This window comes from Polyodon spathula, chromosome 11, assembly GCF_017654505.1.
Source record: "Polyodon spathula isolate WHYD16114869_AA chromosome 11, ASM1765450v1, whole genome shotgun sequence".
Classification (NCBI taxonomy): Eukaryota; Metazoa; Chordata; class Actinopteri; order Acipenseriformes; family Polyodontidae; genus Polyodon; species Polyodon spathula.
In genome coordinates this window covers 18,583,164-18,598,603 of record NC_054544.1, presented here as the reverse complement: position 1 = coordinate 18,598,603, position 15,440 = coordinate 18,583,164, and the positions used below count along the sequence as shown (strand labels likewise).

At 39.2% G+C, this 15,440-nt stretch overlaps 2 protein-coding genes across 2 annotated transcripts; both read right to left on the bottom strand.

Moving 5' to 3' along the window:
* Positions 1–3,772: 3,772 nt before the first annotated feature.
* LOC121322573 (ubiquitin carboxyl-terminal hydrolase 37-like) lies at positions 3,773–8,688 on the bottom strand. Its single transcript, XM_041262688.1, has 11 exons — positions 8,573–8,688; positions 8,396–8,459; positions 8,060–8,132; positions 7,625–7,710; positions 7,402–7,471; positions 6,833–6,971; positions 6,295–6,372; positions 6,082–6,151; positions 5,513–5,651; positions 4,975–5,052; positions 3,773–4,476 (listed from the first exon to the last, which is right to left on the bottom strand). The coding sequence occupies exons 2-7, from the start codon at positions 8,444–8,446 to the stop codon at positions 6,300–6,302; spliced, it is 492 nt and encodes a 163-aa protein (XP_041118622.1). The 5' UTR covers positions 8,447–8,459; positions 8,573–8,688; the 3' UTR covers positions 3,773–4,476; positions 4,975–5,052; positions 5,513–5,651; positions 6,082–6,151; positions 6,295–6,299.
* On the bottom strand, positions 8,664–15,440 carry LOC121322572 (ubiquitin carboxyl-terminal hydrolase 37-like). The gene is made up of 12 exons (XM_041262687.1): positions 15,115–15,440; positions 14,789–14,820; positions 14,556–14,601; positions 14,236–14,304; positions 13,909–13,940; positions 13,675–13,720; positions 11,555–11,641; positions 11,160–11,291; positions 10,711–10,834; positions 10,106–10,281; positions 9,802–9,901; positions 8,664–8,737 (listed from the first exon to the last, which is right to left on the bottom strand). The coding sequence occupies exons 1-12, from the start codon at positions 15,204–15,206 to the stop codon at positions 8,702–8,704; spliced, it is 972 nt and encodes a 323-aa protein (XP_041118621.1). The 5' UTR covers positions 15,207–15,440; the 3' UTR covers positions 8,664–8,701.

Here is a 15,440-nt window from a genome sequence, read left to right as displayed (position 1 = left end):
TGGATTGTGATGCGCAAAAGGACGTTTCGAATATGACAACTTGCCGCAATTTTGGCACAACGGCCATTTGCGACGCGCATACCCCTCTGCGAGGTGCGTAAATCTTTCGAATATCGGGCCCATGGACTGTGAAAAAAACAAACACAACCGTCTATAAAATAAATGAATACCATTGTTGAAGCATGGACTGCATTATCTCACCCTGCAATGCTGCACTGTACGATGTTGTTTTAAAAAAAAAAAAAGTTAGTTTAATCTTAAATGTGGGCTAATGCAATTTCATTTTCTAGCAAGCTGAGAGAGGTACACGTTTTTCTGTTTGTTCTGTGATCGACATTAGCGCACCAAAGATTTAAATAAATGTATATTTGCACAGACTATTCTGCCTTTAGTTACATTAGAGATTTTTGCATGTTAAAAAATGACATTAAATGTTTTGTTAGTAAAAATAGAATAAGGAAAAGAGTAAAGTACTTACCATTCGGCCTAGTGTTGGGCATCAACAGCGTCATTTTGTGGGCGGAGATTAATATAACCTCGGGTTACCTATTAATACTTAACCCATATTATTGCAAATAGCATCCAACTATAGGAGAGGAAGTATAAATTAAATACTCTAAACAAATTGTAATTCTGGTTATGATTTGGTGCCATAATGTTCACAGTCCTGGAAGTTTAATGTTTAGACTACTTTTTGATATTAATAATACAATACATTTTTGTAATAAATTATGAATGGGTTTAAGGAACTTTGGTTGAGTCCCAGGGGAGGAGTCATTAATGGGTGGCTCTATAAAAAGAGTGATTCTGAGAATAGGAGGGGGGAGGTGATAGTAGTTACAGCGTAATTTTCTCCAAGGGAACCAGTCTACTCGGAGAAAAGATCCTCGAGCAGGTTCAGAAGCATTTAAACTAGAAAGGAAGGGGGGAGAAATCAACAAAAAAACAGAAGGGAGACCGCATCAAAACAAGAACAACAACTCAGGTAAGACAACCATTAAATGTATTTATCTAAATGCTAGAAGTATCAGAAACAAAATTCTAGAACTTGAAGCTACTGCACTAACAGGTAACTATGATGTGATAGGTGTTACAGAAACTTGGTTGTCTGAGAGTGATGGGGACGAATATAATATTTGTGGGTATACACTGTATAGGAAAGACAGGCAGGACAGAAGAGGAGGAGGGGTAGCGCTATACATAAGAAACAGTCTTGAAGCCCAGGTGTTAAACCTGGACAAAGAAAATAAAACCGAATCAATATGGGTCAGAATAACGGACAAAAATTCAAAGGGCATAATAATAGGAGCATGCTATAGACCGCCAGATTCAGACGGTGAGCACAATAATCTGTTATACAATGACATTAGAAATGCGTGTAGCAAAGGAGAAGCCATACTAATGGGGGATTTCAACTTCCCCCAAATAAAATGGGAAAACCCGGTGGGTAGCACGAAGGATGAAATAGAAATGGTGGAAATGACAAATGACTGCTTCCTAACACAATCTTGTCAAGGCACCGACTAGAGGGGAGGCATGCCTTGATTTAGTCTTTTCAAATAACGAAGATAGAATAACTAAAACAGAGGTCAGAGAACCACTGGCAAACTCAGACCACAACATGGTCTCATTTGAAGTGTTTTTTAAATCCCCAAAAGTAATGACTAAAGCTAAGGTTTACAATTTTAGAAAAGCAAACTATGAAGGTATGAAACAGAGACTAACAGAAGTAGATTGGAGTAAAATAGAGAAAACACCCACAGAAGAAGGATGGTTGTTCTTCAAAAATGTAGTACTAGAGGCGCAAAACAATTATATCCCTAAAGTAGACAAATCTAAATGTAAAACTAAATTGCCAAAATGGTTTAATAGATCAATTAAAAAAAATATTCAGCGAAAAAAGGCACTTTACAGAGCATTAAAAAAGGACCAAAAAGAAAGTACGCAGAAAGAGTACACAGAACTGCAAACGCAAGTCAAAAAGGAAGTTAGAAAGGCCAAGAGAGAAATAGAAATGAACATTGCTAAGGGAGCTAAAACCAATTCCAAAATGTTTTTCCAATATTGCAACAGCAAGAGAACATTCAAAGAGGAGATTAAATGTTTAAGAGATACAAATGGCAAAATCGTAGATGAAGAAAAAAAAATAGCAAATATATTAAATGATTACTTTTCACAAGTTTTTACAAAGGAAGATACTGACAACATGCCCCACATGTCATCCAGTTCCTATCCAGTTTTAAATAACTTTAGCATAACTGAGGCAGAAGTGTTAAAGGGACTAGGAGCTCTTAAAATAAACAAATCCCCTGGGCCGGATGAGATCCTCCCAGTAGTACTCAAAGAAATGAAAGAAGTAATTTACAAACCGCTAACCAAGATCATGCAGCAGTCTCTTGACACAGGGGTGGTACCGACAGACTGGAAAATTGCAAACGTAATACCGATCCACAAAAAGGGAAACAAAACTGAACCAGGTAACTACAGACCAGTAAGCCTGACTTCTATTATATGCAAACTTATGGAAACTATAATAAGATCCAAAATGGAAAATTACCTATATGGTAACAGGGTCCTGGGAGACAGTCAACATGGTTTTAGGAAAGGGAGATCGTGTCTAACTAACTTGCTTGATTTTTTTGAGGATGCAACATCGATAATGGATAATTGCAAAGCATATGACATGGTTTATTTAGATTTCCAGAAAGCTTTTGACAAAGTCCCGCACAAAAGATTAATTCTCAAACTGAACGCAGTTGGGATTCAAGGAAACACATGTACATGGATTAGGGAGTGGTTAACATGTAGAAAACAGAAAGTACTGATTAGAGGAAAAACCTCAGAATGGAGTGTGGTAACCAGCGGTGTACCACAGGGATCAGTATTAGGTCCTCTGCTATTCCTAATCTACATTAATGATTTAGATTCTGGTATAGTAAGCAAACTTGTTAAATTTGCAGACGACACAAAAGTAGGAGGAGTGGCAAACACTGTTGCAGCAGCAAAGGTCATTCAAAATGATCTAGACAAGATTCAGAACTGGGCAGACACATGGCAAATGACATTTAATAGAGAAAAGTGTAAGGTACTGCACACAGGAAATAAAAATGTACATTATAAATATCATATGGGAGATACTGAAATTGGAGAAGGAATCTATGAAAAAGACCTAGGAGTTTTTGTTGACTCAGAAATGTCTTCATCTAGACAATGTGGGGAAGCTATAAAAAAGGCTAACAAGATGCTCGGATACATTGTGAAAAGTGTTGAATTTAAATCAAGGGAAGTAATGTTAAAACTGTACAATGCACTAGTAAGACCTCATCTTGAATATTGTGTGCAGTTCTGGTCACCTCGCTATAAAAAAGATATTGCTGCTCTAGAAAGAGTGCAAAGAAGAGCGACCAGAATTATTCCGGGCTTAAAAGGCATGTCATATGCAGACAGGCTAAAAGAATTGAATCTGTTCAGTCTTGAACAAAGAAGACTACGTGGCGACCTAATTCAAGCATTCAAAATTCTAAAAGGTATTGACAGTGTCGACCCAAGGGACTTTTTCAGCCTGAAACAAGGACCAGGGGTCACAAATGGAGTTTAGACAAAGGGGCATTCAGAACAGAAAATAGGAGGCACTTTTTTACACAGAGAATTGTGAGGGTCTGGAATCAACTCCCCAGTAATGTTGTTGAAGCTGACACCCTGGGATCCTTCAAGAAGCTGCTTGATGAGATTTTGGGATCAATAAGCTACTAACAACCAAACGAGCAAGATGGGCCGAATGGCCTCCTCTCGTTTGTAAACTTTCTTATGTTCTTACAGCACCACAAAGATCACTCGGTACCCTACAGCACCACAAAGATCACTCGGTACCCTACAGGGTGGATTTCTGAATTCACAGCAAAAGGAACAGGTGTCAAAAATAATGACATGTAGGGCAGGCTTGTAGATATGATCCACACATTATTTTACAGCTTGGGTTTAAGAAATGGTGTGCTTTAAACTAAGGCAGATAAATCAATAGGAAAAACAAACAACCTAGTTTATATATCTGTGAAGTTATGCTTTTAAGAATTATTTTCCCTCACAGTTTAACAACATTTAGGCAGGGATTTCAAAAATGTACTGTGTCCTTCAATAGCTCAACCAGGGATCAGATAAATCAGGGGTCAGTACTTCAAAAAAGAAGGACACCCTGAGCTGGATTCACAGAATGTGTGATTAACAATTCACAAAATTAACAAATTCAATAAACTAATACAAGTATAAGTTCTGATGCCCTCCAGAACTAATGCTAAAGACTGTGCATACGCACCACACTGCGTCGGATCTCGAAGCAAGCGTGGGTGCTGGAAGTCTTCCTGCACTCCTACTGCTGAGATTCCTGACACAGTCGTCCTCACATCCTTCAGCACTCGCTCAGCACACAGGGGGTTGCTTTCCCCTCCTCCACATGTGCTTCCTGCCCCTGTGCCATTGCTGGAGAAGAGTAAGGATAGGTGAGCACCAGGCATTTGCAAACAATCTGGATATTATTATGGGTTTGCCAGCCATAACTAATTTGTAACCACAACTTCACTGCGAACTAAACAGTGTTTGTTTACTGTTCAGTTTTTTGCATTCTTTGTGTTTATAAAGGTATCACTGAATCTCAAATCCAAGCATGTTTCGGAAGAACTTACACAACTTCACTCGAGACACCTTTCAGCAGCTTGCGGAGTGAATGCCACAATGTGTCAAGGCTATGATAAGGGCAACCAGTGTGATGGGCAAACCCAATATTAGGTACATGAGCTAATAAGGTTGCCAGGCAGAGTATGTATTGTACTGTATTGTTTCAGGTAACCAATGACCTTATATCATAGCTATAGTTTTATATAGCTGGTTTGATAAAAGCAGGATAAAAGGCATCACTTTGGCAAAAAATGATTCCACAAAAGTAACTTATGCATGCAGATAGCCAATAAGTGCACTTACTACTATCATCTCCATGGGGAACAATCAGGCTGCAAGCACAAGCCTGCTCTCTCCCTTCGGATATCCTCGTATACTTTCCTGCAATAAAACAGATCCACCCACATGTATTAGCTAACAGCTCTTTAATACTACTCAGAAACCTGACACACCATGTGTGATAATATACAGGTTATTGATGATTTTGTTTTTGCTGATTTTTTTATTTTCAATCAAGAATACCTGTCTATGCTCTGATGATTGCATGTGCATACTGTAGTTTCAGTGTTTGCCAAGCAAAATTACCCTGGTAGAAAGACTATCATAAAAGCAAGTTTGGATATAGATTACGCATTCCTTATACTTAAACATGTATCAGTTAGGCAGTAAGTTAACATCTCACAAATGATGAAGAATAATAATAGTCCTTAAACATATCAAAAAGAGAGCTATTACATATGCAAGTACTGCAATTAGATTTTTAACCGTTTGACAATACTTAAGTAAAAGCTCCTCTATTTTGCAAACACAATTCCATCGCTCCTCCTTTTGCAGTCCTTACTTGTGCATATAGAAGAAGATGTATCCGGTACACTTCCGCTCGTCCTGCACAGCCGACTCATCAGTCTCCGAGACCTTCTCGTCATTGTAGGTCAGCCACTTGTCAGCCAGGAAGTCATATACATCGCTGATGTAATGACCTAGGGGCAAAGGGGAAAAGACTTTTCAAATTACTGTAACAATGGGCAGTGCAATAAATAACAATAGATGCAGATTTGCCATAGGAATAAATGAGTAATTCTGAATAGCTAATCCAAAACCTCTACACTATTAACTTCATACTTTCAGCTGCTGTAATTCTAGCAGTAATACAGTGCCATTCAACAGAAATGATGTTAACTAATATGTAAACTACTGTAGGACATTCTCCAAGCTGTTCTGTAAACAGAAAAGTGATCAGTAAGGACTGCATTTTCAACTTCAGAGGTCTTTTGACCAAAAACAAATCTCATTAAACATGCTGAACCACAAAAACCAGACTGATCCATTTAAAAGTATACCTCTGTCAACAGTCTGGCTCTGGGGGTGCAATGCAACTACATTTTTGTTTCAAGTAGTGTCAGTCCTTACCAGTTGACACCCGGCTTCCCAGGTGGCTGACCAGACCGATAAGCCGATAGGAGCTGGAGAGCTCTCCAATCTGGGAACAACAAACAGGCAGGCATTACCATACAACAGTGACAACATATAAACTAGCTCTCTTCATATCAAAGGCATCACTTTGGCAAAAAATGATTCCACAAAAGTAACTTATGCATGCAGATAGCCAATAAGTGCACTTACTACTATCATCTCCATGGGGAACAATCAGGCTGCAAGCACAAGCCTGCTCTCTCCCTTTGGATATCTTCGTATACTTTCCTGCAATAAAACAGATCCACCCACATGTATTAGCTAACAGCTCTTTAATACTACTCAGAAACCTGACACACCATGTGTGATAATATACAGGTTATTGATGATTTTGTTTTTGCTGATTTTTTTATTTTCAATCAAGAATACCTGTCTATGCTCTGATGATTGCATGTGCATACTGTAGTTTCAGTGTTTGCCAAGCAAAATTACCCTGGTAGAAAGACTATCATAAAAGCAAGTTTGGATATAGATTACGCATTCCTTATACTTAAACATGTATCAGTTAGGCAGTAAGTTAACATCTCACAAATGATGAAGAATAATAATAGTCCTTAAACATATCAAAAAGAGAGCTATTACATATGCAAGTACTGCAATTAGATTTTTAACCGTTTGACAATACTTAAGTAAAAGCTCCTCTATTTTGCAAACACAATTCCATCGCTCCTCCTTTTGCAGTCCTTACTTGTGCATATAGAAGAAGATGTATCCGGTACACTTCCGCTCGTCCTGCACAGCCGACTCATCAGTCTCCGAGACCTTCTCGTCATTGTAGGTCAGCCACTTGTCAGCCAGGAAGTCATATACATCGCTGATGTAATGACCTAGGGGCAAAGGGGAAAAGACTTTTCAAATTACTGTAACAATGGGCAGTGCAATAAATAACAATAGATGCAGATTTGCCATAGGAATAAATGAGTAATTCTGAATAGCTAATCCAAAACCTCTACACTATTAACTTCATACTTTCAGCTGCTGTAATTCTAGCAGTAATACAGTGCCATTCAACAGAAATGATGTTAACTAATATGTAAACTACTGTAGGACATTCTCCAAGCTGTTCTGTAAACAGAAAAGTGATCAGTAAGGACTGCATTTTCAACTTCAGAGGTCTTTTGACCAAAAACAAATCTCATTAAACATGCTGAACCACAAAAACCAGACTGATCCATTTAAAAGTATACCTCTGTCAACAGTCTGGCTCTGGGGGTGCAATGCAACTACATTTTTGTTTCAAGTAGTGTCAGTCCTTACCAGTTGACACCCGGCTTCCCAGGTGGCTGACCAGACCGATAAGCCGATAGGAGCTGGAGAGCTCTCCAATCTGGGAACAACAAACAGGCAGGCATTACCATACAACAGTGACAACATATAAACTAGCTCTCTTCATATCAAAGCAAAAATAATACAAAGTTAAATCAGCTTGCTTTTCTAGACTGGGCCCTGCACAAACACACACACAATCCAACACTCTCACCTCTGCACCACTCTCCTCGGACTCCACCGTGCTGGTATTTGTGGAGTCCTCGTCTACGTGGGGCTCAGTTTTGGTGTGGTTTAAATCTGATAGACCAAGAGAAACAGAAGAATCCTAACAGCGATCAAACAGGAATGCTATCTTGCATAGCTCTCAAATACGATTACTTTAAATGAATATATTTGAACTGTGTGAAGAATGACTGTATTCAAACTCTTTCAGCATTACTATATTACAGGCATATAGCCTTAAGATAACTAATTAAACAGACTGTACAATACGTACAAATGGTTATAAAAGAAGCATACACAAGACTCGTAAACGTGTGCAGTCCTCTTTCCTAGATCTCTATACAGGTATGGAAAAGAGTAAAACTAACCCTTTATAGTTAGAATTCCAAAAGGCTATACAGGATAAACAGGCAGTTAGACCCACCTTGGAGACTCAGAGCAATTGCTATTCTGAGGAACTCCTTCTCTTTTTCTTCCAGCGCCTGTTCTTCAGCTCCCTGCAAGAAATAACAAGCTAAGTCAGTACAATTTTATTTGGTCATGCAAATCTATAAGTGGCCCAAATGGACCACATTGATATGCATTGGCAGCCTTGTTTCAGGCTGGACAGTTCAGTTTCATAGAAGTGTAGATGAGCACTGCTGAACAAGACAATTACTAAAGAGAAAATACTACTGCTGAGTCACTATGTGTGTCTGTTACATACAATTAGCAATATGTCTCCACTATGTGAGTGTGTCCATACATGCATTGCACCCACCTTCTCAGGTCTTTTCTCTTCCAGTGGTTCAGAAAGCTGGCAGCTCTGCATGTTGCCAGGGTTCCTGCAATAGGCGCAGAAGAATAACTAACGCAGCAATGGCTTTGTAGGTGAGCCCACTTTCTCAACAAAAAAAAAAGGAAAACAGCAAAAATAATCCAAAAGTTTGGGACTTACAAAGCTGTTTCTGCACTGTAGTCCAGCCTGCAAGGAGGCTGTGTGTAACGACTGCAGTGTGGGAGCAGACTGAGGCATGATGGGATGCACACCTGCCCCTCCAGCTTCCTGTTGACTCTCTGTAGGGGGTCAAAGCTGAACCTCTTGAGGTGGAGGATAAGAACCCTGTACAGGGAAAGGAGGGCGAGCTTGCTCTTTGAACAGCTTCTACAAACCCTGCTCGGATCAACCACCTGCACTGTGTTCCAATGTTAGGTAAAGATCAGGCTTGCCTTATAACAACTCTATCAAGCATGACCTACTCAGGCCCTGGTTAATCGATGCGGAAGTGTTAAGCCTACCTAGGAAGTCTCCTGAATTTTAGGGCAAGTGTGGAAGTGTTCCCTGAGCACTTGTTGCAAGAACGCTCTACATCCTCCACCTAGCCAAAGCAAAATGGAAACTCATCACTGCCTAAAAACTAAGTGCAATCAACTTAAATCGACAACAAAACTGACATTGTATTTACAATACCTGAGACAATGGTTCTGACCAAGTACTGTACATATTAACCCTTTGCGGTCCTATGTCGGACCAGATCTGACATTACAATTTTCCCTTTCCAGTCCGATGTCGGACCCTGTCCAATCATCAAAAAGACGTAAAGCACAGGTCTCTAGTTGTTTTTTGTCAGGAAAAAGCAGAGAAAACCTTTTAACGGCCGAGTGAGACAGATAGGAGCAGAATGAAGCCGAGGGAAAAAAAAGGCGTATCTGATAGCCGTATGCAGCACAGAGATAACAGGGACATACAAAGGCGATAGCTGCTTCTGCATCCAGCACTCAAAAAATATCACGGATATTTGCAGAGCCTTTTGAGATGTTATGGTAATAAAATAATGACTTGGATCGCGTTATTGAGGAGTATCAGCATGCACGTCTATAAAGAGGTATGTGAAAAATACAGCGAACAAGGGGTGCGGCTTGGCTGGAGGTGCAGTACTGAGTGTCCTTTTGTGATTCAGTGCCTTTTAAACCTGTTTTACTCTGAAAACAATATATACTAAAAACCACCTGTAAAATAAAATGCGTGGGTGAAAATAAATTGGACCTGACGCATCTGACAAGCACTGAATAAATGGACTGCTAAGGGTTAAGGGTGTTTCTAATCAGAGTTAAGTCTCCTGAAAAACAAAACAAACTTTTACTTCATACATGTCTTCTCTACCCCTGGTGTGTGTAGATACAGACCTTGAAGAAGTGATCCAGGCAGTCCTGTATTGAGCATCCTGGGAGCACACTGATGGACAACATTGTAAAGAGCTCTCGCCTTACACTGAAGTCTCCACACCTTATAAACAGAGAAAGAGGATTTCAAAAAAAGGGATCAAATCAAATTCACGCTATCGTCTAAAATAAAAAATACTCAATCGTTTAAAATGCAAACAATAAAAGCTTCTAATGACATCCATGTAGAGTATTCACTGACCCCCTCAATATGTACTGAAATCCAAAGGGAGAGTTAGAGTGCGGCCGCAGTGAGTACAGCGCTTACCCTGTGCAGGTCATCTTGTACTGCAGCTGGAAGTCCATGTTGGTAACCACAGGACAGGAGTACTTGGAAAGGGAGATACCTGGGCTTGTGGCCTGGAGTACCTCTCCTGCAAAGACCAGCTTCTCCCCATCCTCTTTCAGCTGGTCAAGGCAATGGTTGAGGAACTCATGGGCATCCTGCAAAGGAAAAACCGTTCTGTCAGTTAGGAGGCAAACCCAAAAAACAAACAGGTCACCAGCACACACAATGAACTAGTTTGTTAGGGTCAAAAAACACAGTGTGCTTTACATTTGTATCTCATGTTTAATAATTTGCTGCCATTTAATTTTTCATATAATCCTCATTCTTTAGATGCAATGTCAGTACTACAGTGTCATTGTGACGCCCCCAAAAGCTGACATGAGGCCTAAATTGACGCATCTTCAGCACACCGGAACTCAAAAGAAATAGCAGGTACCCATTTTATCTTGTAATATGTGATGCACTGTAGAATGTATCTTTCTTGTTAACAATACGGAAACATTTCTTCTTACAGAAGGTATTTAAACTTTTTTTTTATTTTTTAGAATGAATCAATTTGTGTGTAAAAGTGTAAAAGCGCTTACTTGCTCCGAGTTCCCAGAGAACATTACTGCACTGGCAGACAGGGCGTCTTTCACTTTCTGCTGAAGCAGTTTTTTTGCTTCACCCCGACACTGGTTCTTTGATGACATCAGGGCAGTAAAGCACCTGTCATGTACGAGAAATAGAGAAATAGTTTCCACAAACAAACAAAAGCAGTGAATGCGATTATGTTTATCGAAACATGGCTAGCGAGTGCACAGTGGAGTGTACAGTAAGGAGGATTATTGGTGTATGAAACAAGTAATGCAGAATTGAATTTTATCACATGTTTAATATCATCTGAAAGGTGAGATGAACTCCACTGGATGCAGTGGGAAATTCCCACCTAATGAATGTTTGATATCTTAAAGCATCCCTTGTACTGAGAATCCTCTAAAATCGGTCAACTCTTGGCTATTCCAAGTCTGAAGTTATGCTGTGTATTAGATACCTGAGTAGCCCACTCTGTGGCATCCTCCTTAAGAGGCTGTTTTGCCTCAGGAGGTCTGTGTAGAAAGTCTGCACAGAGAACAGGCATTGCAGAGTGGCATTCATGTAGCATGTGAAACCCAGGTTGTACAGCCTACAATTGGAAAGTCACAGTTCAGTTATGTGAGCAACAGAGAAACCGTCAATGCACAAATGCTAAAAGAACGAAACTCATCAAATTCTTTAACAAACATTTCGAGAAAGTCTTTATCAATGTCCTACCCCTTAAATAAGAACTTTATTGGCATTGTCACACGGAACTTTGCCAGTCAATAATACTAATGAACTGGAACACAGGGCATGTTCTATGGAATACAGTAGCAGTACAGTATATAGGACCCTAGGGAGCTTCCATACCCACGTAATTCCAGTGGGGGCACCTCCGTCAGATTGCAGAATATGATCGCACTGTTGTCATAGGCCGTGCTCTTGGTATGGAGCAACCTACATGAAAACATACCAGACAATCCATGGCCATTACTACAAATTGTGGGACGTTGTTTAATCTTTATCCTATTCATAAATGATACTCCTGCCCAATACACATACACAAGCACATGAAGCAGGGCTGGTTATATATCATGATAAAATAATCATTGCATGTACACGATTGTAAAGAACAGTGATGAACAGAAAATGTAACCGTGGCAGGCCAGGAATAGTGTTAGAATAGCATCCTACTCAAAAATGTTCAATTAAAATAGCTTATTTATTTATTAATTTACTTATATGTAATATAACAATAAACGCATAGCTTTAATGTGGAGGCAGCAGACTGATCCAAATTCTCCACTCAGTCACCACTGTACATTCGAAGGAGGCAGATGCACCCTTGTCCCCTCTGCAGTTAGGATTAGTACGTATATTAGCCAATCATATTCTTCCAGTTCTTCAGCTGGCTTGCATGGAACGCTAAGTAAAGCCATCTAAAAAACTGCCAAAGGGAGATGCCGCCTCTCCCCTTCTGCCTGTTTTATCCAATCACTGGGCGTGTGCCCTCCCAAACTGATGACCTCAGATGCTAATACTGACGAGAGTGGAAGGAACGAGGTGCGGTAAGGACGTAGTGAATGCCTATAGATTGATTCATTTTAATTTATATACTGATAAACTGTACGAAATTAGTGTTTTTGGTTACTTTCCAAAATGCTTGAGCGTTTTTTTTTTCAGATAAAATACATATAGCAGTAATTTGACAGTACTTGCACACAAGTTGTACCTTCTTTCCTTTGCTGTCTTCCACAATGAAATCCCTATGGTCACGGGCACATTCTTCTGGGGTTTTTGTGTGTAGGCATTTTTGTACATTTCGCCACAGTTTATTTCAAATAATCTGTATCTTAACTGTAATGCAGCTTTAAATCCTGCTAACAAGCCTCCATCCTGATTGTAATCTCGTTTTAAATCTCGCAAGCTGAGTCTCCAGTAGAAATGCAGGAATGTGCTGTCACTCAGTAGTTGGGGCGGGTTTAAAATATTCAGAACTAATCAATGACAGACGCAACTCAGGAAGGCGGGACATTGCCCAGCAGCACTGGGAAATGTATTTATTATTATTTTTGTAGTAGGTTTTATTTTTTAATGGGAAAAGGGTAAAGTCAACGTGAAAATTGATTAACCATTTCCACAGTTTTTCCGCTGTTTTCCAGTGTTTATTGGCTATCCACCGATTTCATTTTTTTTCTATCGGGGGTGTTTTATCGGGTTTTATCAGTTAAAACCGAAAATCACAAGCCCTAATTATAATTAAGAGTGCTTTTCTGTTTGCTTCTTTGAATTGAAATGTAGCTGGCTTCGGAATTAAAGTTTGGCTGAATTGATTCCTTTTTATTAAACAGATATGTTTCGCATGTACTGAATGGTATATCACTATTGTGTTGGTCATGTATTTAAGTTCAGTAAATTTAGTCGATAAGATGTGCTTGATTTTTGTCTGCCTTTTGCCTGCTCTAACAACTTTGTTTAGAAAATATTTTATGCAAAGCATGTTAAAGTGACGTGGTCTTGAAATCTAAATGCTATATGTTTGTTGTACACAGTGTCTTTTTAAACATAAGCTGACAGTGCGTAACAGTCGAGTTTATTAGAATAAACTATAATGGGCTACTGTTTTCTTTTCTCTGCTGGCTAGTGGAGAAAGTAAGTTTAACAGCCGAAATGGGGTAAAACATAAAAAAGATATGAAAAGTGTTGTAAGTCAGAATACAATATTAACATTCTACTGCTGTTGGGGGCTTAAGGAGACCCCTAGCCCTCTGCTTTTTTTCTGCCTCCTCATTTTTTTTAGCCACCAGCCCCAGCTGTGTCTGCTAAGTATAGTCCTACTTTATGTAGTTTTTGGAAAACTGAAACTTTATAATGATAGCAAATTTAACAGACGCAGGTCAAGAACAGTGTTATAATTACTAAGCGGTTAACATCCACATGGAATATACCCTGTTTACATAAAGAGTTGACAAAAAAAGATTTACAATTACCTGTCGAAGAAAAAGGAACCCTCCACACGTGACAGTGGAATCACACCTAAAAGAAGAAAAAAAAAAGCACAAACTCAGATTAATTATACATATCTGACAATGATTTTAATTGATTTAATTATTATCAATAGCTGATAATGAATTGCTGACAGAAAAAAGCTGTATTAAGTAGTTTGTAGTATTTAAAAAAATAAATAAGCAGGTTAAGTTTTAAAATAAGATGGACCTCCTCACCTGAGTGGGCCCTTGCCTTTTTGCTGCTGGTGCTATTAGACACAAACACATACACAACATTTTTTAGGCTGAAATTAAAGTCAATGAAGCATTATAGTTCATATCAATATTCTTCTGAGCATGTTGGCTTGGCCCGTATTCCCTTCAGTTAATTCTTAGATCAGAGTCTAGCTGTTGATCAGAACTCAAGTGTCAGGGCTCTGGCAGGAGAAGTTCATCCTCCTCCTCGCTGCTACAGGACTCAGCACAGTGAGCACTTAATCAGCAGTTTCAAGTCATTGTAAGAGTGGCTACAGAGAATAAAGTAAAGGGTAAATGATCCAATACCTGGAGAAGTCCATCGCAGTGGTGCACTGATCCCCTTTGGTGTCACTATGGGAGATCTTCACCTCATTCCTACAGGACAAACAGCAATACATCACCTGTCTGATACATGAGCTGAAAGGCTCTCAAAAACGTATGGTTCCAATCAACTGTCTGCTCAGTATATTCATACTTTATATCATTTTTTTAAAACTGAAATAGTAAAATGATAGCAAATGTAACAGTCCAGGTTAAGAATAGGGTTATAATTACTAAGCCATTAACATCCACATGGAATATACCCTGTTTACATAAAGAGGTGACAAAAAAAGATTTACAATTACCTGTCGAAGAAAGAGGACCCCTCCACACGCGACAGTGGAATCACCTCTAAAAGAAGAAAAAAAAAGCACAAACTCAGATTAATTTTACATATCTGACAACGATTTTAATTGATTTAATTATTATCAATAGCTGATAATGAATTGCTGACAGAAAAAAGCTGTATTAAGTAGCTTGTAGTATTTAAAAAAATAAATAAGCAGGTTAAGATTTAAAATAAGATGGACCTCCTCACCTGAGTGGGCCCTTGCCTTTTTGCTGCTGGTGCTATTAGACACAAACACATACACAACATTTTTTAGGCTGAAATTAAAGTCAATGAAGCATTATAGTTCATATCAATATTCTTCTGAGCATGTTGGCTTGGCCCGTATTCCCTTCAGTTAATTCTTAGATCAGAGTCTAGCTGTGGATCAGAACTCAAGTGTCAGGGCTCTGGCAGAGAAGTTCATCCTCCTCCTCGCTGCTACAGGACTCAGCACAGTGAGCACTTAATCAGCAGTTTCAAGTCATTGTAAGAGTGGCTACAGAGAACAAAGTAAAGAGTAAATGATTAAATACCTGGAGAAGTCCATCGCAGTGGTGCACTGATCCCCTTTGGTGTCACTATGGGAGATCTTCACCTCATTCCTACAGGACAAACAGCAATACATCACCTGTCTGATACATGAGCTGAAAGGCTCTCAAAAAGTATGGTTCAAATCAACTGTCTGCTCAGTAACGGCTCATTAGAGGAGGCACTGCCTACTCAAAAATGTTGAAATAAATAATCGTTTTTATTTATTTATTTACTTATATGTAATCTAACAATAAACGCATAGCTTTAACGTGGAGGCAGCAGACTGATCCAAATTCTCCACACAGTCACCACTGTACATTCGAAGGAG

What these genes read in the sequence shown, in the direction of transcription:
- LOC121322573 (XM_041262688.1), bottom strand. Translation starts at nt 8,446, where the DNA reads ATGCAGAGCTGCCAGCTTTCTGAACCACTGGAAGAGAAAAGACCTGAG. An exon ending in AATTGCTCTGAGTCTCCAAG is followed by an intron (nt 7,711 to 8,059) that starts GTGGGTCTAACT and finishes TTGGTCTATCAG; the next exon opens with ATTTAAACCACACCAAAACT. An exon ending in GGGAAGCCGGGTGTCAACTG is followed by an intron (nt 6,972 to 7,401) that starts GTAAGGACTGAC and finishes CTTTGCCCCTAG; the next exon opens with GTCATTACATCAGCGATGTA.
- LOC121322572 (XM_041262687.1), bottom strand. Translation starts at nt 15,206, where the DNA reads ATGTATTGCTGTTTGTCCTGTAGGAATGAGGTGAAGATCTCCCATAGT. An exon ending in ACTGCGATGGACTTCTCCAG is followed by an intron (nt 14,821 to 15,114) that starts GTATTTAATCAT and finishes TGTGTCTAATAG; the next exon opens with CACCAGCAGCAAAAAGGCAA. An exon ending in CCACAGAGTGGGCTACTCAG is followed by an intron (nt 10,835 to 11,159) that starts GTATCTAATACA and finishes CGTACATGACAG; the next exon opens with GTGCTTTACTGCCCTGATGT.